The sequence below is a fragment of the Dicentrarchus labrax genome, unplaced genomic scaffold (assembly GCF_905237075.1).
Source record: "Dicentrarchus labrax unplaced genomic scaffold, dlabrax2021, whole genome shotgun sequence".
Classification (NCBI taxonomy): domain Eukaryota; kingdom Metazoa; phylum Chordata; class Actinopteri; family Moronidae; genus Dicentrarchus; species Dicentrarchus labrax.
In genome coordinates this window covers 7,127,076-7,151,898 of record NW_026136724.1, presented here as the reverse complement: position 1 = coordinate 7,151,898, position 24,823 = coordinate 7,127,076, and the positions used below count along the sequence as shown (strand labels likewise).

Here is a 24,823-nt window from a genome sequence, read left to right as displayed (position 1 = left end):
ACTCACACAAAAGAATCACCAAAGACCATCTGTGGCCCGTTTTTCATTAAATCTTTATTATAAAAATATAAAACACAGAAATTAAGTCAAACATTTCTATAACCCCTACAAGGAAACACCCCTCCCCCCACACACACTTCAGGATTCAGACTGTACACAGCTTCCTTGATTGGATTGTTCTGTTTTTTTTGTTTGTTTTAAAGGATCAAACTTGACCAAGTGTTTCTGTGTTAAGCAGACAGTATATTTACACAAACATGAACCACAGAAATAGTGACACAGAAATGCCACAGTTGGAGAAAGAGCCTCGTCATCACATATAAAGACAGATAGGAGATTGTCCCTTGAAGTTCAATAACTATTCACTTTTCTTGTAACTTCTTAAAAACAAAATGATGACTAATCATTAGTCTGTGTGTTGCATACTCAAGCCATATATTCATTATGAAGGAGGCCGATTAGTTAGTTAAGTTAGTTAAGATGGATTGAGGGATATTTTGGTAAGAGCTGAGTGCTTGTGTTGCAAAATTAAACATGGAAGATTAACGCCACTGAAATCAAATACTTGAGTAACAGATACGAGCCATTGTTGTCTTCCTCCTCTGATATGATCCGAGGCTGCTTTCACATGAATAAAACACCACATTTCTGTCATTTTGGAATGGAGATGAATTTAAAGTTGAAACAAGCTTTTTCGCTTTCTTGCGAATAGTTAGACGAGAATTTTGGTACCGCTCATGATTCTCCGTTAAATACAAGGCTACAGCCACAAGATGATTAGCATAGCTTAGCATAAATGCTGGAAACAACTAGCTTGGCTCAGTCCAAAGGTAAAAAAAAAAATTGCTTACCAGCATCTCTAAAGCTCACTTATTAACACGTTACACTTGCTTGTTTAATCCTTTCAAAAACCAAAGTGTAAGAACCGTAAGACTCCAGGAAGTCATCACGTCTGGCCAGGAAACAGTCCAACACAGAATTCCTCGTAATATCTCAACACTTTGATGTTTGTACAAATAAAAGGAGATATAAGGTGATAATTGGTGCGCTGTAGTGGTGCTGGTAGGGAAATAATCTTACATTTGAGTTGAACCAAGTTAGCCATTCCCTGTCTTTATGCCACTGTAAGCTAAGCTAACCTGCTGCTGGCTTAGCTTCATATTTAGCATACAGACATAAGAGTGGTATTAATATTCTCATCTAACTCTACGCAAGAAAGCAAATATGAAAACAACCAATTTGGTCGAAGCCACAGTTGGTGTCCTAAGCGCTGCCTGCGTCAGCGATGCAATATTCTTTTAGCATTAGTGGTGATGGGGCCATTACTCCCAATGAGGCAAATCTGTGTCTGTTAATGGAATGGACTGAAGGTACAGCACTGGGAAAAAATAAGAAAAAATCCCTAGAAGGGAACAGGTGAAGAAAATGAATTTAGTGACAATATTGTTACTTTCATTTATATATATCCATTTGAAATAGTTAAATACAAAAAGATTGAATATACACTTACAAAATATCTCATATTCTGAAACCTCTGCTTATACTTGACTTTCATTGGATTGGTGGAAAGTACCAGTCGGGGTATCTATGATCAAGCTAACAAAACAGTACCATAAGTACAATACCATTGGAGATGCTGGTACTTCATTCTGGAAGGTTACACAGGCTGTGATGGTTGTCACAATGTAGTTTTGACCTGTTATTATATATATTTTCTTCTTCTTTTTTTGCAGATATAGTACATGGTTACTGTGTAATCCAATAAACATATAAATAAATGAATTATAGAGGTTTCAGCTGAGTTGATAGTTCATTTCTGTAGCTTATGTTATATACAGCAAAAAATAAAATATCACCATCTCTGCTAGAAGTGAGCTCTTCCCTGCGTTGGCACTGTAACAAACAGACATTTGTAGCATTTCTGATCTGTCAATCAGTGCTTAACAGAAAGGGCGTTGTTTGTGATATAACTGCAAAACGAGTTACATTGCAAACATTCAGGTAAGCAGAGATACTACCATCCATAAAGACACATGTTACAGTAAAAACTGAACATAATCGATGTATACTTCACTGTAAAACAATACCATTTTCAAAAAAGTTTTCTGAAGCCAAAATAAGGAGGTATAACTCTCAGAGGTCATACCTCACATTGGCACTCGGTCTGTAATGTTGAAAAGATTCTTGGCTCTGCTCTGTATTGGTGATGTGCAGAACTGAGTCTTAGCAACAGTGTAACACCTTTACGTCTCGGATTAGTGATCACTGGCTGTACTTTTGTACATCATCACCTTTAGAGTCCTTGCTTTATCAAATATAGACTGCAATTCACAAAATTACCAGAATACTAGCAGTAGGCTAACTTAGGTTCACTAATTAACACCAATGATACTTACTGATACTTTTAATTGTGTACAGGTCACTGGATGTCATGGGAATTAGTTCTTCAGTTATGAAGATCCCATCAAAGTCTTACACTGCTTATTGGTCTTTTAAAAGTAGGTATTTGTCACCTTGTTAACGCCACAGAACCCTTAAAAAATAGTTTGGAGCAAGGACTTTTTGATTCGTGGTTTAGGAAAATGATAATAGAGTCAAACAAGGGCGATCTGCACAACAAAAAAGGTATTGTTTTCTACTAGAAGTGCTACGAAACAGGCACTGTAATGGATTCAATTTTTTTCTCTTTTTTTGCCCATTTAAAGAGGCTGTCACCCAGGCCAGTGAGCTTAAAGAGTCCTGTAATACTCTAGAAGTGATCGGGATGGGACGGAGTCAGGGAGATGGCAGTGGATTTCTGGCAGGGTGCTTTGGGGTTCAGGGGTCGGTGGCGTTGATGGTGGTTTTGTCACGTGCGGTCATGCCCCGGTACCAGCTGCAGTAGCCCTCCTTCTGCGCGATGCAGGCGTAATGCCGGGACTGGTAGCCAGGATAGCCGAAGTGGGACAGCATGTCCGTCCATAGGCACTCGTTCTTTGAGGTCACGAAGCATGGCAGGTAGTGGCAGGGCTTAATCTACAGAGACAGAAGCGAAACTAAGGATGTAGCCATGAAGCAGGAAACAAAACTGCACACTAGCAACAACTAGTGTAGACTCACTGTGCGTTTCTTTATTAAAATATGTTTCCTTTTCCTTCTTACTGTAATATATTTGGAAATTCAATCCCACCCTTCCTTTGCTATCGTTTTTATTCTTGACATGTCATCTCTAATAGTTCATCATTTGGTAAACTTTACACTTACATACTTAAAATATTTTAAGTGCAATTTAGGTTAACTTAATAGATTGACATTTTGGGAAAATTGATTTATTTGTATTCTTACAAAGGCTAAAGATAAGATTGACACCACTCTCTGTCAAATAATACAAATATGAAGCTATAGCCAGTGGGCAATTAGCCTAGTAAGCATACTATTGGAAACATGGGGAAATGGGGTCTTTCCAAAGTTTACAAAAATTCACCTTTAGCACCTCTAAACCACTATTTAACAAGTTGGAACCTGTTGGTTTACCATGTTAAAAAGTGAGCTGTCCTGTGTTTTATTTTAAACTCTGGATAAAGCCAAACTTGTCCCTGCGTACGCTAAAGTAAGCTAACAGTCTCCTGGCTGTAGCTTCAAATTTAGCTTGAGAGTGGTATTAATCTCTATAAATCTCGCAAATAAGTACATTTCCGAAAAGGAAGGCCATTCTCTTAGGGTTGCTGAACAACATAATCGGCTTATTTCCTTATTGAAGCTAACCGTAATTGGCAGTAGGCTATCAAGCAACTTCAACAGTGAGTCTACAGTCTAGAAGTTTGAGCAAAGGCCAAACTAGAATTAGCTTAATGAGCATTAGCATATGAAAAATATCTCAAAATTGTACAAGAGAAATAAGCATCAAAGAGAGGAAGTGAGTATATGATTTGATTTGAAATATAAAAAGGGTGAACATGCACTTGGTGAAACATCTATAACATGGAATCTCATCTTCTCTACAGCTTTTCAGCATTTGCTTTCAGTCATTCACTTCAGCAGATAAATAGGTGAGGTGTAAAAAGGCAGCTTTTTAAATAACTAAGTGCAAAACCAGTAAGCGTACTCTGGCATTCGTATGCTTTGTGCAGTGGAATGTTAAATTAACGTCAGCCATCTTCCTGAAGCAGTGATGTTTTTGTAGTTTCTTAATGATTCAATTAGTTTTTATTGAGCCTCTTTCGTGCGTCACACCTCCAGGTGCTCACACACAAAAAAAAGCAGCTTTGCAGATGAATTTACAGCATGAATTGACAGGAAGATTCACACAACTACTCGGAGGTGATGAACGGAAACGCGGTATTTAGTGACAGCAAAACAGAGTCATCAGCTGCATAGGGCTGCACTTATCTAGATCTGGGAACGAGCCAGAAAATTCAATCAGCAAGTTAGAGGGCACACTTCCCATTTTGGGTCTTTTTGTTATTCAAGCCTGGAGAGTCTGTCCTCCACGGTTCAGGGATGTTCAGCATAACTTCCTGGTTTGAGTGGTTTTAATGGTGTGTAGAGAATAATTTTCTAACCGGTACGACACACATCCTGCTTTCTAGCGCAGCAAATCATCATTTGTGGAGCAATGTGGAGGACGGCGGAGTGTGTTTTTAATAAGTGTGATGAGGTTTACGCCTGCCTGTGCTTACTGACTCGCAGACTGAAGTCTCAGTTGATCGATGGCCTTCTCTGGATGCCTCTGGGCTGCTGCCATGTACACGCTGAACACAGTTTACAGGCGCTGGCCCACAATGGGAACAAATAGGTCTCTCTGCTAGTCCACTTATACTGATGGGGTCGATGGTGTTTGCAGATGTTCAGGACACTGCTGTACAGTAGGACGTTTACGACGCGGGTCAGCAGCTGCACAGCGGCAGGCTACATGTTTGAGTCACATAAAACTGGGAATGAGGACTTGAGCTGATTCCAGAGCTGTTATTAAATAAGTCCCAATGGTGGTGGTAAAACTTGTTTTCTCTCTATTTCTGTCTCTGCTGAATATCCATGATGTAAAATTGTGGAAAATAGGCTCATAATTCAGTCTAAATAACAATAATACAGCACTGTAGTAGACTTTAGATGAGCAGTTTAAGGTTTAGTTTTATTTACATTATAGTTAGTAAAATAGAGGAGCTTTAAGCTCTAACTCCTCCTTCTCTTGATCCTCTTTCTGCCTCCTCTTCCCTCATCTTCCTTGTTCTTGCTGGGTGGATGTTGCTGGTTTCCACTCACCCTGCAGTTGCAGCCCAGCTGGTAGCGATGGTTGATGCCTTTCTTCTGGGCCAATGAGAGGCGCTCCCACCGTTCGTTGAAGTTGCACAGCCCCGTGTAGACCTTGTCATCGTACACTCGACCTGAGGAGGAAAAGAATGAGGGGTTAATATGATGAGCCGCTATTAGGGCTATCTGCTTTAGAAAAAAGGCATTTTTGACGTGCCACTGCCAAAATTGGCAGCTTTAACGCCATTTTGGAGACTGTTGAGATTTAATTCTTACATTTTGATTCAAGTGTCAACACCTGACTTATCAGGTAGTGTGGATAGGACTTTCCTATTTTGAAAAGAGGTGTCTGGATGCCAAAAGGTGATGAGACAGGTGCTGAGCAGGACGGCATTGTTAAGTTAGTATTGCAAAACCTCATGACAGATGATAGCATCACTAGTGTTTTCCAAAGTTTTCTGAAAGATCATAACTTTATTAATCTTAATCTAATTGGCAGTCACTTAATCAAAGCGGGCATCACATTGCTGGTAGCTCATTTTGGAAAAATAATCTTCACTTCTGGAACCATGAGGCCATGAATACTATTTTGTTATTTGTCTAATTTCATAATCCTCAGCATGTAACATAAGATAATGTAAACAAACTGCTCAAGCAATCCATCTTCTTTATGTATGGTAAGACAATCTCATTCTGTTAGCCCATATTAAACTAACACCCCTATTTCTGAATATCCAAAGGTCAGTTGACATCTATTTTTGGCGCCGGGCCGTTTGCGGCTTACCGACTCCTGAGACAGGTGCACCATGGCGGCCTATGAGCACTCAGGAACATCAGGATTTGTCACCATATGTCTCCTTCGCCGTGTGGTCACCACGTGGGAATTTGACAGCTCACAAATATGCACTTCTTCTTCGAACCCCCCCCCCCCAAACAACCCCCTTGTCCTCCATCCCTGCACTGGGATTACTGGAGTCATTCGCAGGCTTATTACATGGTGTTGAGTGTGTGACATGCTCCTAAAATACTAATCAGGGCCAGAGCACTCAAGGCTTGATCAAAGGAGAGCCAAGTAGCTCGCCCTGGTGCGTATAAATTGCCTGTCTTGATCATATGCAGGACTTATTATAGACGCCCTGAGAGCAGCGAAAGACGTCAATGATGTCACTTGCACCCAGACTGGGTAAACATAGCCGTCGCTGCCTGGCAACGCCGGCTTGTTCACTTGCACTGTGGGGTGTAGTTACAGTATTTACAGGTCGGAACTTAGCGACAGTTGTATACGCCAAGCGCAGCAGGGTCCAAAGTAAACTGCACCTCTGTTGCAAATAGCAACTCATAAAAAGCTTCTGTTGGAAAACGCCAGTCGCTTCCTGCTAGCTGTTAATTACAAGTTGTGAGAGAGAGAAAACTGCCTTTTGCTGTTTCTGGCCTTTGAAATTTGAGGGAAATGAGTGCAAAAATGGGCCCCAGCTTTGCCTACTTACACAGTTGGAAATGGGAGGATATAAATAGTGGGAAAGTTTGTGTCACAGGACAAATGAAGAAGTCCTTGGGGAGAAGGGGACTGAGGGAGTACACTGGGCCAAACAAACTTGCAATGCTGCTAGCAAGACTCTGGAAGGCCTCTGAGCAGGAGAAAGCATTTGTTGGCAACAGTAACATGACTGAAATCATCTCTGTGGTTGGAAGGGATTTTGTTTTGAGGGTTGTGTCTTGCCACAAACCTGGGAGTTTAAAGTTCAATCTGAATAGAATGATCTGAAATACTAGATAAAATAAACCAATTTTATGCATTTTCTTTTCCAAATACGTAATCCCAAAGGCATCGCTCTTGTGAAATACAGACTAAAAACAGAATGGTCAAAACCAGAGCTGAGATATTCTGTAGTGTGGGTCAAGCTCATAAAACAAGTGGTTCCTACACTTCGCATAATGCAACTTGATAACCTCACTATCCTCCCTGACTAGTCTGTATCATTATTGGTAGTTTTTATAGTAAGTATACAACTGTTTCTAAAGCTTAGTAATCATTTCTGTGACTAATCAATTTAAAAACTTAAAACAAACAACAAATAAAGCATCAGATTGTCCCTTTAATAACGAGTCTGTCAGCCGTATTCAAGTATAAGTCGGTTTACCTGTGATCAGGTACTGGTACTTGTTGATGTCAAACTTAACGCCGCACAAACTCTCTGAGGCATCCGTGTAAATGTGCTGCACGTGCTGGACTTTGTCGAATCCTTTGTACATCTGCAAGACACGAGAAAGAAGACTGGAGTTAGAACTTGAACAAGAAGCGCTGCCCTGTACCCCTCACCCGGGCACTACACCCCCGACTCCACCCCCTCGCATAAATAATCAGAAATGAAAACAGCTTTATCAGATGACATTCCTTGAGGAATGCCTCGTGGGATAAGGAGTATTAGGCTCTGCCCTCAACTAAATCATAGATAACATGATTACGTTGTGTTATGTGCTTCGACTTTGATGCTGTTTTGGCAAGGTCATTGCTAAACCGTGGAACTCGGCTCCTTCTATTCAGCTCAGGTATGCGGAGCCAACAGTCAGTGTTTGCCCTGAGAACTGTTGTGTTTTCGTCAGTGTAATTTATTTGTCTGGGAACAACAGGAAATCCCTGTTTAGACGCGTCGCTCCCAGAAAAGCAGAACAAACTGTGACTTAAGCCCGAAACTGTGGATGTTTAGAAAAGCCAAAGGCATTTGTCTCATAGGATTTGTTGAAATTTGGAGGGAATTGTATTCTATTATAGTCCACAAGGAAAACCACAGTTTGCAGTATAAACCAGCAGACTGTAATACAAATAAATAACCCAGAAGGTGCAAAGGTCACATCTAATTCCTGAGGATAATCCTTACAGTGATGATTGGTGTGCTTCACTAACAAGAGGCCACTTAATGCTTTTGTACAAACTGGGATTGTACTGACGCAGCGCATGGACTCTGTTGAAATGTTTACACTCGGAGTGAGGAGTTTGGTTGAGCTGTAATGCCTGTAAGCCCGCTAATCCTCCGGCCTGGCTCCTGTCTGAGCAGCAGGCCGATGTCAGCATCTGTCAGAAATATGAAGCGTTATGTAAGAATATAGAGGAAGTGAAGAACGGGCTTTCAGGCTAAGTATCCCAAGCTGCTTTTCAGCTATCACACAGCAGCTGAGGGGGCGGAGAGGCAGTCTCGTAACTAAAGAGTTCCTGCCACATCCAGTGTATGACAGCGTATGACGTGTGTGTGCGCCTGTGCTTTTAAATAGGAGATCAAAGAGTGTTCTTAAATGGGAAAAAAATAGGTTTGTTTCTTTTCAGGTTAATAACACTTTAAGCATTGTGGTTACAATCAGAAGTGTTTGTCATAAGGAGTCATTGAGCTTCTCCAACTTTCTCTGACTATTCTGAATCACTTTCACTTATTATTCAAAAAGATAATTGATTAAATAAGAGGCAATTATAATTTTTTTTTATTTTATATAACTTAATTTTTATTTAAGTTAACATCCAATAAACAAGCATGTCCATTCTTCCAGTAATAATAGTGTTTCTTGAAGTGTGATTAGAAATAGACATCCTGTATATTTCAGTTCGACCTCTTGACTCTCGATACAGCACTGCATAAAAACATGGCAGCTCAAAATGGCAGTCACAAAAAGCTGAACCATCTTTCAATGACTTTATTCAAAACAAATTAATTAAATTAAAGATTTTATGAACCAAACACAACAATGCAGCCTATCTTGGCAGTGAATGGTGTGATCCATCATCCCTTCCCTTTATTACAGGGAAAGAAATAGTTTGGGAAATACACTGACAAGCTTTTTTGCTGAGTGTTAGATGAGAAGATCAATACCACTCTAATATCTGTACGTAATGACGGAGACAGAGCCGGGGGCAATTAGCTTAGCTTAGCTTAAGACGAAGGGGTAAACAGCTTGCCTGGCTCTGCCCAAACAGAAATGTACTGACGACAAGTTGTGTTTTTATGAGATACAATGTTTTAATTACGTATATATTTTAATTACTACTAACGTGGGAGTTGTTAATTTGTTCCAGTCTGCTGCTAAGCTAGTCTAGTTGTGAGCTAAATATGAAGCTAAAGCTGGTACAGTTAGCTTATTTATCATAAAGACTGAAAGCAGGGGGAAACAGCTAGCCTGGCTTTGTCCAAAATAAAAAAAATCCACCTATAGCACCTTTAAACTACTAATTAATTAATATCATACAGCTTTTAATATAATAGTTTGTATAATATGTCAGTTCATGAGCTTTAGAGATGCAGGCTAGCTGCCCCCCTTCTTCCAGACAAGCTAAGCTAGGCCAACCGCACTGGCTCTAGCTTCCTATTTAGCTCAGAGACATGACACTGATATCAACCTTCTTACCAAATTCTTGGCAAAAAATGGAGTACATGTGTTTACTAAAATGTCCTACTGTTCCTTTAAAGCTTAAAGAGAATCAGTGTCTTGCTCAGCAGCACTTCGGTAGAGGATTCACGCCCTCACCTTCATTTGCTTGACCGTGTAGCGCATCGTCCCAAAAGGTCCATCTCTCAGTAGCTTCTTGCCCACCACTTTAGCTCGAATCACTGTGAAGAGAGGAGACAGAGTGGTCAACGACTCTGAGATGATCAGAACAAACTGTCACATTCCTTTAACATATAACTTTGAGCTTTCCCCTCCAATCCATCAAATAACACACTTCCTCGGCCAGTAGGAGGCATTAGGAAACCCATTATAAATACCATTTCAGAACGAGGTTGGCACCACAGTTAATCCGTTTATCCGATTTTCTGCATTGCTGCTGTTTGCCAAGGGAGGCCAATGGGAAAAACACAACAGGGACTTTTGAGTCTGATACAGAAATTAGAGGAAAAGAGGCCTCTTCCATGTACCAAGGCTTCATTCTCTCTGTTGGTGCTCAACATTTTTTTGGATGACTGCTAAGACGGAAATTACTGCAATCACAGGAAACATCAAATCCACTTTTTGTACCTTGGTTTTGATTTTGTAGATGCATTATTCAGATCAAAACTGGCAAAATGTGACTCAACATGTTGCTCTTTGCTGGTTAAAAACACCAGAACTGAGTCTGATGAGAGGGAAAAGGTGCAGTGTGTCTGCTCTGTTTAAACAGGTTTCCTACTATATTGGGATCAGGGCTTGAAAAAGATCTAATCTGTGTGCAGGACCCTCATGTAAATGTCAGCAAGGTGAAAACGCTCAGTGGCGACTTTGATTTGTTTGCTTTCACTCATGCTGGAGTAAGAGGGCTTATTGTGGAGGGCCAGGGAGGTGGGAGTGTAGAACGGGTGATAATTTGAGCCGGTGAATAGAGTCTAACCGGAGCTGCGGGCCCTGCATAAGCGGTCAATCCTCTGTGAAGTTCACCTGCTGCCCACAGCCGAACGGCCGCAGACACAACTAACACTGGCCATGTTTGTTATCTTCTCTCACTGGAATTTCCTTAAAACATTCTTTGGGGGCTTACATTCCCCAGAAAGGAAAAGAAATGAGAAGCCTTTCATTCTTTTTTGACGGGAGAAAGAAATGAGGCATCTTCTGTTTGGTCTGTATTTGTGTAGCTTTCCTACTTCCAGGCAAATAGAAATGGGCATAAAAATAAAACTCAAACAGGAAGCAGTTACTGCAAGACCACCCAAAAGTGGTGACCACTAATGTATTTTTGACACGAAGACCCCAGTTTGAACCAAGCATTTATTTAAATAACCCCAAAAATCTTATTTTGAGCCAGTTCAGAAAAATGAATGGAATGTGGCCATCCAGCAGCTTACCAATAGAAATACAGAGTACTCTATTGGTTCATTTTATTTAAAATAAATTATTTAACAGTATCTAAACGCTAATGTGAACATGCTAACATACTGATGTTTAGCAGGTAATGTTAACAATGGTTACCATCTTACTTTAGCATGTTATCATGCAAACATTAGCTAATTAGCACTAAACACATAGTACGGCTGAGGCTGAATATTAGACAAAGCGAAGTTTTGACCTGATGATGGCACTGGATGAAAAGTCAGAAGATCACCAAAGTTATTACAATTCATCCACTTGAGACCATGAATTTATGTATACAATGTCATACCAATCCATCAAATAGTTGCTGAGATATTTCAGTCTGGACCAAAGTGGTGGATCGACCAACCAACATCCATCCCTTAAGCTACGCCTATAGCATGGCTAATAATCCTATTGATGTTCCAATACTCATGTTCCACTGGTGTAAATAAACAAAAAACAAATCATGAATGTAGTTTCAAAATGAGTGACTCCACCTGTTCGCTTGCCACCCAAGTGAGGCAGCGAAGGCACTGCAAGTGAACGGAATAGCAATGTAGTTTAGGATTTGACAACGTGGGTTTAGTTCAGATGTATTCCTTCATATTCTGTGTTGGTGTTCATTCGTATAAAGCCTCGGGTAAACTTTGGTTTATTGTGTCAACCACACATTAAACACGCAGCACTACAGAACTGCAAAACGAAAATATATAGATAGATATATTCTCCCTCTTCTGTAGGGGACGTAGGTGATTTTCTTTCACCTGCCAGCATTGTGGTTTACTCACTGACAGCTTCACAATGAATGATGTATTTTCAGACATTTTGGTATTAATGTACCCCCCTGCCTGCTCTCCACTGTCTGACCTTTATAACTCACTGCAGAACATTTGATCCATTCATCTCTTAGCTCTTTTAATGTGAACTAAAGAGAACTATTGCCCGACGGACCTCTGCTTAATGTACTTAAATGCTGTTTGACAGACGTTTGCTGCTGCAATTACAGAGGAACCAGGGCACAATTACGGAGGAATGTGCAGATATAAGAGGATACTTTTGCCTCTTTTAAATACACTGCTGTCGTTATTTTAAGAGTCACCCCAAAACCTAGTTTCCTAGTCTGGTCTGACCTCAAAACTAACCCTCAGGAGAAACAAATGTTCATGTTTGAAGGGCCACAGGTCAGCTGATTTTACTGAAGTACATTCAGATAGGACCCCTCTTGTTGGACGGCAGCCACTAATTGGCCAGTGATGTTGCCATCACCCAGAGGAATGTGTGAAGGGCCTCAGCTGCTGCGGAGACAGAGGATTTGTGTCATTCCCCTGCCGTGACCCCATGCCCTCCTCTACATTCAGCAGTTATATTTACGTACATCCGCAGGGCTGCCTGCTCACGTTGAAAAGGCTACATTACGAGTGTTTATTTAACCCAGTTTCATAATGTGATCTCACATCACCCTGGTTCAACTTGAAACTATGGACATACTGTGTAGATAAAAGTCTGTTTCTTCAGTTTATTATATCTTCTACTTCTCTTTTTATGTACCACTTGTACTTAAAGTCGCCCTCAACTCTTCTTGTCTTTTAGTTCCTACAATGTGCTGTTTGAATGATGTATGTGCAGAGTTTGACACTAGAAGGAGGTTTTCACATTCATCTGCTGAAAGTGGAAAGTTTCTCTGAGCTCACTGAAAATCTGATTTTAAGGGGCGGGGCCTATGAGCATGTTTTGTGACATCATAAATAGTTTGGAAGTCAATTCTGGTCCATAATGCAACTTATAGTGTACCACCAGTGCACAAACACTGAGAATGGACTTTACAGTAAAGTACGAGACATCTTGTGTCCAGCAGGAAAACGTAAAAAAATGAACTAATGTTAAATATTCATCGATTATGGTTTTTCTAATGAGGCAGAAGCAGTAGTGTGTAATGTGGAAATACTTTTCAGACACACATTATTGAGCTAAGCAGAGTATTTGTATATATATATATATGTCCTAATACATGTTTGGAGGGGATCTTCAAACTACCTTTACATACATATATATAAGTGATTGATAGTAATTGATAATTGATTTCCGTTGAACTGAAATATCAATCAGCTATTATATACTGTAATGTGAGAGTTTTTCTCCCTCTTACTTTGCTAAACATGAGGAATTGCCAGTGCCGTGACGCACAAGTATTCATCTTCTGCAGAGGATCTGACATACATTTTCAAGAGTGGGAGGCTTTTCGTGATAAGAGAGGTAACCAGGGTCTGACAAAAAGGAAAAAAAGAATAAGTGAATCCATTTTTCACGCAGTATCTCTCGCCTAAAGCAGGAGATTACACAAGCATGAATGCAAATGCAAAATCTTAAGGTGAGCATGTAATTTAGTTAAACATTTATTTCAGCCTACGTACAATGTGGCAAACTGCAGGCAAGACAAGAATAATGTTACTCATTTGTGTGTGTGCGTGTGTGAGGGAGAGAAAGAAAGCGAGGCGCAGGGCGGGTGACGATGATTTTAGTATGCAGAAAGTGGTCCAAGTTTGAGGAGGTGAGTGGGAGGAAGAGGAATTCTCAGGACGACACACTACCACGCTCAAAAATAAACACTGAAACTGAATCTGTTGAAATGCTGGAGCATAAAGGGCTGCAACGTCCACTTACTGGTTGGCAAAATGCAAGGGCAGCTTATGAAGTAAGTTTTTATCACTACCACTGACACTATGATGGTCTGTTCGTGTCACAGCAGGGAAAGTTTTGAGTCCATCAGTGTTAATTTCATTGAATTTTTTTAATTACCCTAGTGGTCTAACAAACAGCCTTTAAATGTGATCAAATTTAAAGTGGCTGTAACTCTTGATGAACATATTGTAGTGTAACAGTAAGTACAGAGGAGTCATAAAGTCAGTAAACATGACTCACACAAATATTTAGCTTGTTGCATTAAGAAGTTAGCTATAGCTGTGTCGTGGTACACAGAATCACTTGGCCTGTGAATACATTAGAATCAATAAAACACATAACAATATACTGTATGGATGAAAAAGTGGCACAGGAGGGAATTATTGGCTCAATGCACAGTTTTAAACTAGGGCAATGAAATGTAAAAAGAGGCTAAATTGATAGTGGGCTTTAATTATTTTCCTTTGAGAGATCAATCTTTCAAAAGAGCTTTTCAGCTTCAAACAAATGTCCTCTTCCCTAGATGTTTCTGTTGGACTGAGGCATGGGAATCTTTAAGCAACTAGTCATTTAAATCCAAATGTCATGCTAGCTGGCCTCAAAAACGCTAGTTGTCACAGCTAAAATTGGCATCTTTGGTAAGCTCTGCCAGAGTATTTAAAACATATTCTCTCACAACCAAGCCTTGTCTCCAAAGTAGTGAGTATGTTTGAGTGCACTGGAAAAGAGTCACAACCAACACTGGTCAGTCTTGTCATCTGTGCCACCTCGTTACCTTGGTGCCTGCTTTTCATATCTCTTTTTATCTTTGTCATTCATTCGCCTGCCGTGTCCCTTTCTCACTGGCTGCCTCTCACCCTTTTTAGACTGCTTGGTCAAATTAATATTAAACTGTTAACGGTGCTTGGATTACATAACTTGAGTCCTGCCTTCTCTTTTTTGACAGTTACAGGCCACTATAGGAAAATTTGATCACAATTACAACTCTATGCTGCCTGTAAAGTACAACTGAAGCAGAATAATTCAATGGTTTGCGGTGTAACAGTCACTGTATAGTCATGAGTGTGTGTTGGGCTGATCTCCATCGCCCCTGTGCTGGCCTCTTGTTTGAAACAGCGAACCCCTGAACGGCTGTGTGGTCATCAGAGAAGGGAGGGCTGGACTGGAGATTTGATACGCCTGGCTCAAGGGACGAACATCCCAGGCTTGTACGGAATCCAGGACCTTTGCCATCTCGTCGTATTTTAACTCACTTTTGGGAAAACTGGGGATATCTGATCCAAGCTTACATAATGCTTTTCATAACAGGAGTCCTGGCTTCGCTCAGGTTATCATCTCTCACCTGTTGACCTGTATATGAGGAGGAGGGGGAGCGCCTGACAAAGGGAGTAGGGATTTAACTAAACGCTACATAACTCATTAGTAGAAGGAGGAGGACGTACTGGTACCAGGAGAGCGTCGTCACAAAGCCAGCGGCCATGCATCGCTCTAAACCTGCTATGCACTTGTTTGACAAAGCTCCTCTATGCGCAACAAAATACCCACAGCAGACGGGAATCCATTTCTCCCAATGGCCTGATCCCCAATCCCAAACCGAGCATACACACACATCACGCTAATCCTCAGCAACTGACCTGGTTCATGGTGCAAGCATGTAAAGGTTTGCTCCTGTCACCCCGAGCGCTCGGGAACTCGTCGTTACAGAGCGATATTAAATCTCAGGGTCAAAGTTTACTGCCCGGCCTCTAATCTTGCTTTCGTACGGCTTTGGAAAAACAAACGCTGCTCATTTCCCCTTGTGAATGGGCTGCTTTAACCCAGCTGCCTAATAGCAGCAGCCAACTAGGTCTCTGCACAAGAAAGCAGCTAGGTCATTGCCTGGTGCCCAGGTATGTTAGCGGGGGAAACTGACAGGATGTCTCCAATCTCATCAGAACAGAGTTGAGGTGGCCAAAAGCACTGTGGAAGATTTTCCGCATGTAGTTCTCCGAATACAAACCACAAAAATGACTTTTTAATCAGCCAAGTACTTAAGATTAACTCAAATGCATTCCAGGTCTCTCTAACATAGCACCATCAAAATGAAAGCAACGCCAGACACTACAGCCGTTTGTTCTAAGAACACCTTCATGCTCGAAAATATTTGATTTAAATTTGTCAAATAGAGTGAGACAGCCTCCAATAACCTAATTTCCAACCCTTTAACCTCATTGTGATTCATTCAGTGGAGTGCCTGCGGGTGATTATGGGTCAGGGCCAAGAAAACAAGAGCAAAAACGCTTTGAACTCAACTACGGGTCTTAAATTGGGAAGATTCAGGCCTGTCGCCTTTGATGTCGACGGTGAGAATTACAGGGTTTCTCCCTCGCTGCATTAGCATTTCAACCCCATACTTTTTTGTTTTCCACGTCTCCTTGTTTTAACTTGGCTTGGTGACACAAGCAGAAGTGCAGATTTTAGTTAAAGGTGAAAGAAAAAGACGTTAATGAAAGAATGAACCAGGACTGGAGGATCACATTGTGTTATTTAATAACTGTATTTTAAGTCATACATGCAAAAAATGACAATAGAAGCTAAGGCATCTTGAAAGTCTGGACTTTGACTGAACATACTAGCTGTGACCTTTGTGCTCTGCATCCAGCCGGTGTTTTAGAACTGTTTCCCACAGAGGATCGAAGGTATAAGAGGGATCGTGCGCATTCAAAGCACACCTCGAGCTAAGCCGGGACCTTGGAAATGGGATTTGTGGGGCTCACAACTGATCACGGCGCCCATTGAAGTCAACCCCACATTCTACACTGGCAAGTCTCAGCAGGTGCCAACACCATGAGCTATCTGAAGATCTGAAGGACTGCGATAGGCATCGCATGAGTGTTTTCACCCACTCCAACCAGGTCATTTGGCTGTAGACGCTCCCGCAGGTTACCAAACAGCAAGAGACACAGAGAGACCATTTTGGGTCTTTACCTTCCAGTATCTGTGCCCTATTTCACAGTCGCCCTCTTATAAATGTGAAGTCCTCAGAAGGCTAGTAGGCTAAACCTACAGAGGATTCACTAAGGCATCATCGTGAGCTCCCACCCACATCAGAACTAAAAGAAGTGTTTGACTTATGCCTAAAAAAAAAAAAAAAACGGTTGTGTCCTGCAAATTTGGACGAAGAAGCCATTTCTTGGCTGCATTTGGAGGAGCCTTTTTGAAAGGGGAGCCTTGTGACGCAGTGATGATGTATTGTTGATGAAACAGCACATTACGTCCTTAATATGAAGTATTTCTTGTTGTGATGAGGTCATTCAGAAGTGGAAACCAACAGAAGAAAAGAGGAGAGAGGCTCATGGGAGGAGTGATCGAGAGTATAAGCTGAATTGATGGTTAATGGTTTCACAAATTTATATAATATGAGTTCACAATGTAAGGAGTAATACAATAGTTCGGGAAAAACACTTATTTGTTTCTTGGCAAGAGCAGATGAGAAGATTTACTGTATGTTGACACTGAAACTACAGCCAGCACCTGGTTAGCTTAGCTTAGCATAAAGACTGGAAACGGGGGGAAACCAGTAGCCTGGCTCTGTCCAAAGTAGGGGTGTTGTCATACCGATATTAAAGTTAACTGTGATAGCTAAAAAATGAATTTGACGGATATTGTTTTTTCCCCTTAATTTTCTATAGATATTGCAATAATAGAATTATTTTGGCCACTATATTTGCGTAGTGAAAATCTTATATTGTGTGGTAGTACAAAGGTAACAACATCCACCTACCAATAACTCCAAAACTCACTAATTAACATGCTACATCTTGTTTGTTTAATTTGCACAAAGTGTAAAAGCTAGATTATCTTAATCTAGTTTAGCTCTAGCTTCATATTTAACTTAAAGACATGAGAGTGTATCAACTTTCGATCTTTCTCGCGAATACCAAACATGTCAAACTACTCCTTTTTAAAGGATACAGTGCTGCCTGTAAGGATAAAGGGTCAAAATGGGGCATAAAATTGCAAAAGATATATTTCTTATCGTGACTTTGTAGATGTTTTTAACATGAAAAAAGTCACTGTGACGTTTGAGCATCAATAAGACATTTTTCAGCCTCTACTGGTGAGCAGTAGTAAGTGCAACATCATTAAAAGTGACATCTGAGTGCGTATGGGTGTGTAGAGGGGCGTTGCTGCAGAAACTAGGACTTCCCTTGTAACGTCTTAGTCGACACTAGGCGATAGGGTAAACACATGGGCTGCACACATAGCTGCAGTGTGTGTATGTGTGTGTTTGTGTGTGTGCTCGGTTTAGACTGAGAGATTATTGTTCTATTATGTGTCAGGATTTTAGAGAACCTCATGATGGTTTTTGGCTCAAATGATATTGAAGCAAAATATCAGCTGCCCTCAAAATGACTATCAGCTTCTATCTCTGCAAATGTGGCTGTATGTATGTGTGTGTGTGGCTTGAAGTGACAGGTTATCTACACACAGCTCCTTCCCCACAAAAAAATCAGATGCCCTCCTGTGCCATCTGAAACACCCTCACCCCAAAACCCCCTGCAACTCTGGACCCAACAACACCTTCTCTCCCCACAGGAGCAGATCAGATAATCCCAGAGTCTTTATGAGTGTTATCGAAAAACAGAGGCCAGGTTGGACTGGCGTTCCAGGCTAAGCCAGATCTTAAATTTATATTATTCTGGGGAGTCATAGAAAGCATAACCAGGCAGTAAAACAAGCTACAAACCCGCTTCGGGTCCAATGTTTGTGACCCTGAGGCCAGGTGGCTGTCTGACAGAGAAATACCAGAGTCTGCAGATAAATAAGCACAAATTCAAACTTCCAAGCTGACCGTGGATCATACTTCACCTCTGAGCCACATAAAACCTCTCTGTAGCTTGAAAATATAAAGAAAATAGACGATAAAATCAAAACTTATTCGGTTTGGGTCATTTGGAGATCAAAAGTCAGGGAACTTGGTAAATCACTTTAAGAAGCATCACTGTGACATTCACTGACCAAACAAAGTACAGAAGTTTGTAATATTACAGAGTTCTATTAAATAGTAAAAAAGAAAAAAGAAAAAAAGACACCTGACTCATGCTGGAGAAAGCCATAATACATTAGAACAGCAGCAGAAGTTGTAGTTCTGGTGTAAACATTTGAGTGAAGGTTTAAAGTCATCCCCACAGAGCTCCATTTCAACTTCCTTTAGACTCAGTACAGAGATCTAGCTGAAAACAAGCTTCACTCAACGCCGTGCGCACAGCACAGTGACTGCAGATCACTCCTCTCTCCTGTGCTGACTGACAGGCTGCACTTCTATCCCGACACCCTGTTCATTTACAGCAGTAAAGAGGGTCTGTGCCTCCCGTTACTCACCTATGTCGGAGTTGCAGAAGGCGTCTTGCGGGTGCGTCAGAGCGCACGAGCAGCCCTCCGTCAGCTGGTTAACCTGCAGGCTGCTGAAGACAAACAGCAGGCTGATCAGGTGCTGGTACACTGACTGCATTTCAACAAACTTTTTGGTTTTCTTCCCACTCCTCTCTGCTGCTGGAATAAAGTGTATTGAGTCCGTTGGATCCCGCTCCGTTCACCGCGCACCGGCTGCCTGTGGGCTGCGTGTAATGTCCAAGTCTTCTGATCCTGCTCTGCAGTCGCTGGTGCTTCTCGCCTCGCTTGAGCGTTTTCCCCCCTGATCCCGGAGAGGCGGACAGCCGTACATATAGCGCCGGAGAGACGTTCACGCCCCTCCTCACCTCTGCAGCTCGCGGGCGGGGCGGCCAATCAGCGGCCGCTCGGTGATGCCATTAGGAATCACACACAGCGATGACATACTGGAACTTTCGTCTTATTTTCCCAAACTGAAAAAAAGGGCTAAAGATAGAGGATGTTTCAAAGGTGCACAGAAAAAAAGTGGAAGATTGGCGGAAACATGTTGGACTTCACTGTGCCTGCTCTTATTTTAATGCCCAGAAATGAGGCTGCAGCTTACATAAAAAACTCCTTCACATTTGGTACTCAGCCTACTTAGTACTCAGGAAGTACAAATTAGTTATTTATGCTGTAGTATAAATAACATACAATATAAAATCATGTAATATAAGTTACATACACTTTACAATACGTGGATGGATAGTCAAATTGAAAATAAACTGATAGTATAAATATAGTTTACACAATTACATATAATTGGCTAGAAATGTGTGTAAAATTGAGATGTTCCTCCAATAGATAGACAATATACCAATCACATCAGCACCAGACTGTCCATAAGAAGATTTTGTTCAATGAGTATTTTAAAAGAATAATTTATTATCAGATTTTTGGCTGATTAATTTTCTGGTCAACTAATTGCCCAATCATGTCCTCTCTAATATATTTTGAACCATAGAAAGACATTTTTTTCCCTTCTAGCTCTAAACAAAATAATACAAGAGGCTGCTTTATTCTTTTATTCTGTTAAAAGCATTTTCTTTTTGCTCAGTCTCACTTAGTCATCCTGCCCACCCCCTGACGCCCACTTAATTAGTAATACTTACAGTATATTGAATACAGGGTGCAGCCAGATTCCCTCAGTGTGCGGCAGCAATCAGAGGCAACCAGATGACTGTTTATCTCTAAACAATAAGAAGCTGTGAAGGCAAACAAAAGCTTCAGTATTCTTTTACATTTCTTGACATTTCAGCTCAACCTGTGGCTGCCGACGTGGCCTTGAAGGCAGCACTCGCAGCCTCATTTAGTCCGATTTTATTCAGAATTGGATTCAGTCAAGTTACTTGCAGGGCACGATCAGTCAAATTAGCCAATTAAACCCTCTTTTCTCTCCTTCCTGACTGCATTCATGGACCTGAGAGGAGCTGCCTTATCGCTGCAGAGGCTTATCTACAGAGACTGAGGGAGCTATGTTAAGGGTTGACGCTACTCACAGTTATATAACCGAGCCAGAAATAATCAGGTCGGGGAACTCTGACCCTGAATGTGCCTTCATTAACAGTTATCTCAGTTTAAAGAACCTACATGGCTAGATATAGACTTTATTTTGTACTTTGCACTGATAAGCTTGTGCTTCAAATTTCTGTCTTAAAAATGACTTTAATTTCAATATAACAGTTGGAAAAGTTGACTGAAGTCAAGTATTGGAAACTTAATGAGACTATTTTGTCTTTGCTTTACAGACAACAATTAAGAACAAACTGGATATATTGTTTCAGCCAGACTAAACTACAGGAACTGTCTTGACTAGTTCCATTCACCCTCCACCCATGACTCAGACTCACACCAAGAAGTCATTATACACTACTTTCACTATTACACAGAAAATAAACCTGAGTTTGTTCAGTGGTGTGTTCAGGTACAGTACATCAACATATTTATGGTTTCAGTCCTGCAGATGGGAACAATGGGACATTTATTATCTGTGGAAATTCAACATCATCATGTTTTATCAGAGGTACGGTCTCATCTAGCGCAGGTTGGATGGCTCCAACACACATTAGAGGAAACCAGCTGCTTGTGTCGTTAACGATTGATAATGCCCGGTCAGGTATTATTTCAGCCTCCAACCTGATGTCTGAACCAACAGATTTGGGACATTCCTTAGTTAGACACTGGACTGGCATACGTGACAGGAGCATGGACAATTGTATGCCCAAATGAGGCGATGAAAACAGAAAGATTTCAGACTTGCAGGAAGTTACAGGGAGGCTGGGGAAAGGAGTGATTCACTTTAGGCAATAGTAGCAGCGCATATGACTTTACTCATACATAAAGAGGTAAAACAGTCCTGCATTCCTAACTCCAAAGATAACAACTTAAGTCAGGCTAAAAAAAAGGAAACAGGCCTTATATGGGATTATGTTATTGCATCAATACCTTTAGTACCCTTCAACGCTCATGAATATTGAAAGTAAGGAAGATTCTGATATTCTGAGAAATACACTCATTCAATTTATTGCAGAGTTAGATGAGAGGATCAACAGAACGTTCAAGTCTGTGTGTTAACTATGAGGCCACAGCCAGTAGCTGGTTATCTTAGCTTAGCATAAAGACTGAAAAGTAGGTCTAGCCTAGCTATGACCAAAGGTAACAAAATACAACTGCCAGAACCTCTAAAGCGCTCTACTTACCAATATTGGGCAGTAACACATTACCTAGTAATGTGATTACTCTTTTCAGTCTCGTAAAGGATTTAAGTGCAAAGTTACATTACAGTTACTAAACCCATTAGTGGTCCGTAGCTTTGATACTTTGGGCCTTAGTTTGTTTGCTGTTCAAGCAGGAGTTTGATGGAGGGCTGATATCGGTGTGTTCAGTGGAGGGACCGATCCGGCAGCAACGTGCTAGCTTGCTGCAGAGGCTGGGGTTCTGTTATGTACATTAGCCATGAGTGAGCTTAGGAATCCCCTGGTTTTGAGTTGAAGTGTGTGTGAACCCTGCAGCTTCACTGGGAGGATGGGAGCATTGTTTGCAGTCACTAGAGTCCAATCTGTACAAAGTGTGAAGAGGAAGCATTATGGTATTACCTGAGATTAAGTGGTGGATACCCAGTGATTTCCTTGTCATCACTGTTACTGTTTCTAAACTAACCAGCCACTGGTAGCTGCTAGCTTCATATTTACCATATCGACATTGGAGTTGAATCAATTTTCAGATTTTGTTTACTATATAGGTTCACTGGCAAAATCCTGTCCAGATGTCCAGTAGCTATAGTCTGGTAGTGTCGTGTAATAGCTGATCATATAAAAAAGTTTAAAACTTCTGTCTTCTGTCTCGAGTTGCCTTTTTTCATCAATGCTCAACTATCCTAGAGGGGAAATCCATCATGACAGACCAATTTGTACATTCACAAGAGGAGAAAATAGGCCACAAGCCAGTGGAGCTACATATAATTGTAAATTGTGTTAGACACTATTTCACTTCATCTAGTTCTGTGATTGATTGTTGATTGGTTACATGTTTAGTTCCTTGTGGAGTCCTCTGACTCGCCTGTGACAAAGAGCTATAAATTAATTTGAACTTGCGCCACCTTTCAACTGGCTATTCCGTCTGCTGCTGCTTATACTCTCTCTAATCTGGACAGAAAGCAACAAGTACAACCTCGTCCTCTGGTTTCTGTCAACAGGCTTTCTTGAAACTGTAGCAATCCGCAAACTGAAGTAGAAGTTTACGAGGCAGGTTGATGGAAAGTGGCTTCAAAATAAAGGCAAACTAAAGTGCAACACTTAATCACAAAATATTTCTCGGAATGTAGTGAGTATTAAATAATGATTTATTGTGTGCAAGAGTATATGAGGGTGAATTTTCCTTTAAGAGTGAACAGTTGACTAGGGATTGCTGCTCACCATATGTGTGTGGGATCAATGTGACTTTCTGGCCCGCAGCTGTCCTCACAGGATAGTTTAGACCGAAGTAAGATAGATGAAGCCTTCCTTTATGTCTCAGCCCAAAAACAAGGTCACTATGTTTGAATATTGTAGCTATACCAACAAAATCGTGGGCCACTTATGTGCAAAACTACATGCTCTACTTTAACTTTGCTGTCAGAAATGGGACAAGATAAAACAGAATATTCTGGATATGTGTGTCTCTCACAGCTTGTAACTATGACTTGATCCACACCAACTGAAAAAAAAAACAACAAAAAAACCCAGGACCCTCTGGAAATGATGTCGCCAAACTAGGCCAACATACTGTAAGCATAATACAGAGCAAAGTGCATTTCTTCTGAAAAAGTCCAATTATAGAAAAAGGCCTGTTGGCTGGACAGCCTCCAGGGGAGCAGGCAACAGCATTGTGTACCGGAGGTCTTTAATGCCTGCGTGGTTCTGGGTTGACAAAAGAGAACAGAGCGGTGACTCAGAGGAAATACCTTTCATCCGACTGACAAGCCGCTAAAGAGACACAGGAAGAGGCGAAACTTGAAAAGATAGCACCGCCGGGAGCGACGGTCAGCGAGGGACGGCGTCCAGCCCTGACTCACTCGGCCCTGTTGCGCAGCCCACATGCCATTCCAGTTAAGTGGGACAGACAGGTCGACCCATGCTCTGCAGCTCTGTGCTATGAGGAGGACGGGTAGTGGAAGTCTTGTCACAGGAAGAAAACAGTAATTGGATGCTTGCTAGTTGCAAAGAGTGTTGACCTCAGTTCTCAGGTCATGAGGAGGATTTGGGATCTTGTGGTTTGACGATGGATCTTTCTCCAACTTCTTGGGTGGCTGATTTGACAGAGAGGATACATGTGTAGTCTACTAAATGGAATACTGAATACTACTATTAATATCTGAGAAGATGCTTTTTAATTAGATTATGAGTAGGATGGTGATATTACATAATATTATTACAGGATTTTCCCAGAGCATTCAATAAGGTTGGATCTTAACAGTTGGATATTTAAACATCCTTCATATACATAGCAACACTTGCATTGATTTTGAGTCCATGTAAGTAATAATTATTCTTGTAGCTCTTTTTTGGTCTCTACCAACTCCTGACTTCTGATTCCTTTAGTGACCGTAATGTTTGCCTTATCTTTATGCAGCTAAGAAGAAATGAAGCTGAACAGCTCATAAATTGCTGGCCTCAGTACTGTTATTTAGTGCCACTTTTCTTAACTGCTCATAAATGCTTCATTCAACTCAGTTTGCAACATTGCAAACACAAGGATTAGTGGTGTTGTAGCCCTTTTCCATACACATGTGCTGGCTTGGTTTGGGCCCAGTGTAGCAGGTATTTGCATCTCCATCATAACAGGGCTACTTGCTTGCAGGTGTGTCTATAAAGGCAGAGAAAGCAGCCTCGGGCCAACTCAGCACAGCGTGGTGCATTTAAATTGATAATAGAAACGCAAATCAATGTGCCATTGGTTTTCTCAGTGTGGCTAAACTTGGCAATAAAAAAAATGCCCTATTAGATTGTGACCCTGCTTACTCAACACACCAGTGGATAAATAGAAGGAAGCATGAGCCTGTTTACTTCAGACGTCTCTTTTCTGAATGTCTGGGAAAGTAGCATACACCACAAAACACCCAATTAAGACAGAAAGGACACTGTGCTGTCAGAATTAATTTGGTTTGGAGCGACCTTAGATACCCTTATCTATCATTGTTGCTTTTATCTCAACAGTG

At 41.1% G+C, this 24,823-nt stretch overlaps 2 protein-coding genes across 3 annotated transcripts in view; one reads left to right on the top strand and one right to left on the bottom strand.

Annotated features, from left to right (window-relative positions):
* LOC127359225 (synapsin-3-like) overlaps nucleotides 1–24,823 on the top strand; it is a 115,769-nt gene that overhangs the window by 52,302 nt on the left and 38,644 nt on the right. The gene's annotated exons all lie outside the window — the stretch shown is intronic.
* LOC127359229 (metalloproteinase inhibitor 3) lies at nucleotides 35–19,408 on the bottom strand. Its single transcript, XM_051393112.1, has 5 exons — nucleotides 19,081–19,408; nucleotides 9,742–9,824; nucleotides 7,371–7,482; nucleotides 5,242–5,363; nucleotides 35–3,015 (listed from the first exon to the last, which is right to left on the bottom strand). The coding sequence occupies exons 1-5, from the start codon at nucleotides 19,208–19,210 to the stop codon at nucleotides 2,818–2,820; spliced, it is 645 nt and encodes a 214-aa protein (XP_051249072.1). The 5' UTR covers nucleotides 19,211–19,408; the 3' UTR covers nucleotides 35–2,817.

Coding starts and splice junctions, on each gene's coding strand:
- LOC127359229 (XM_051393112.1), bottom strand. CDS start 19,210: ATGCAGTCAGTGTACCAGCACCTGATCAGCCTGCTGTTTGTCTTCAGC. Junction 5,364..7,370: donor GTACCAGTACCTGATCACAG/GTAAACCGACTT, acceptor TTTCCTCCTCAG/GTCGAGTGTACGATGACAAG. Junction 3,016..5,241: donor AGCTGGGCTGCAACTGCAGG/GTGAGTGGAAAC, acceptor CTGTCTCTGTAG/ATTAAGCCCTGCCACTACCT.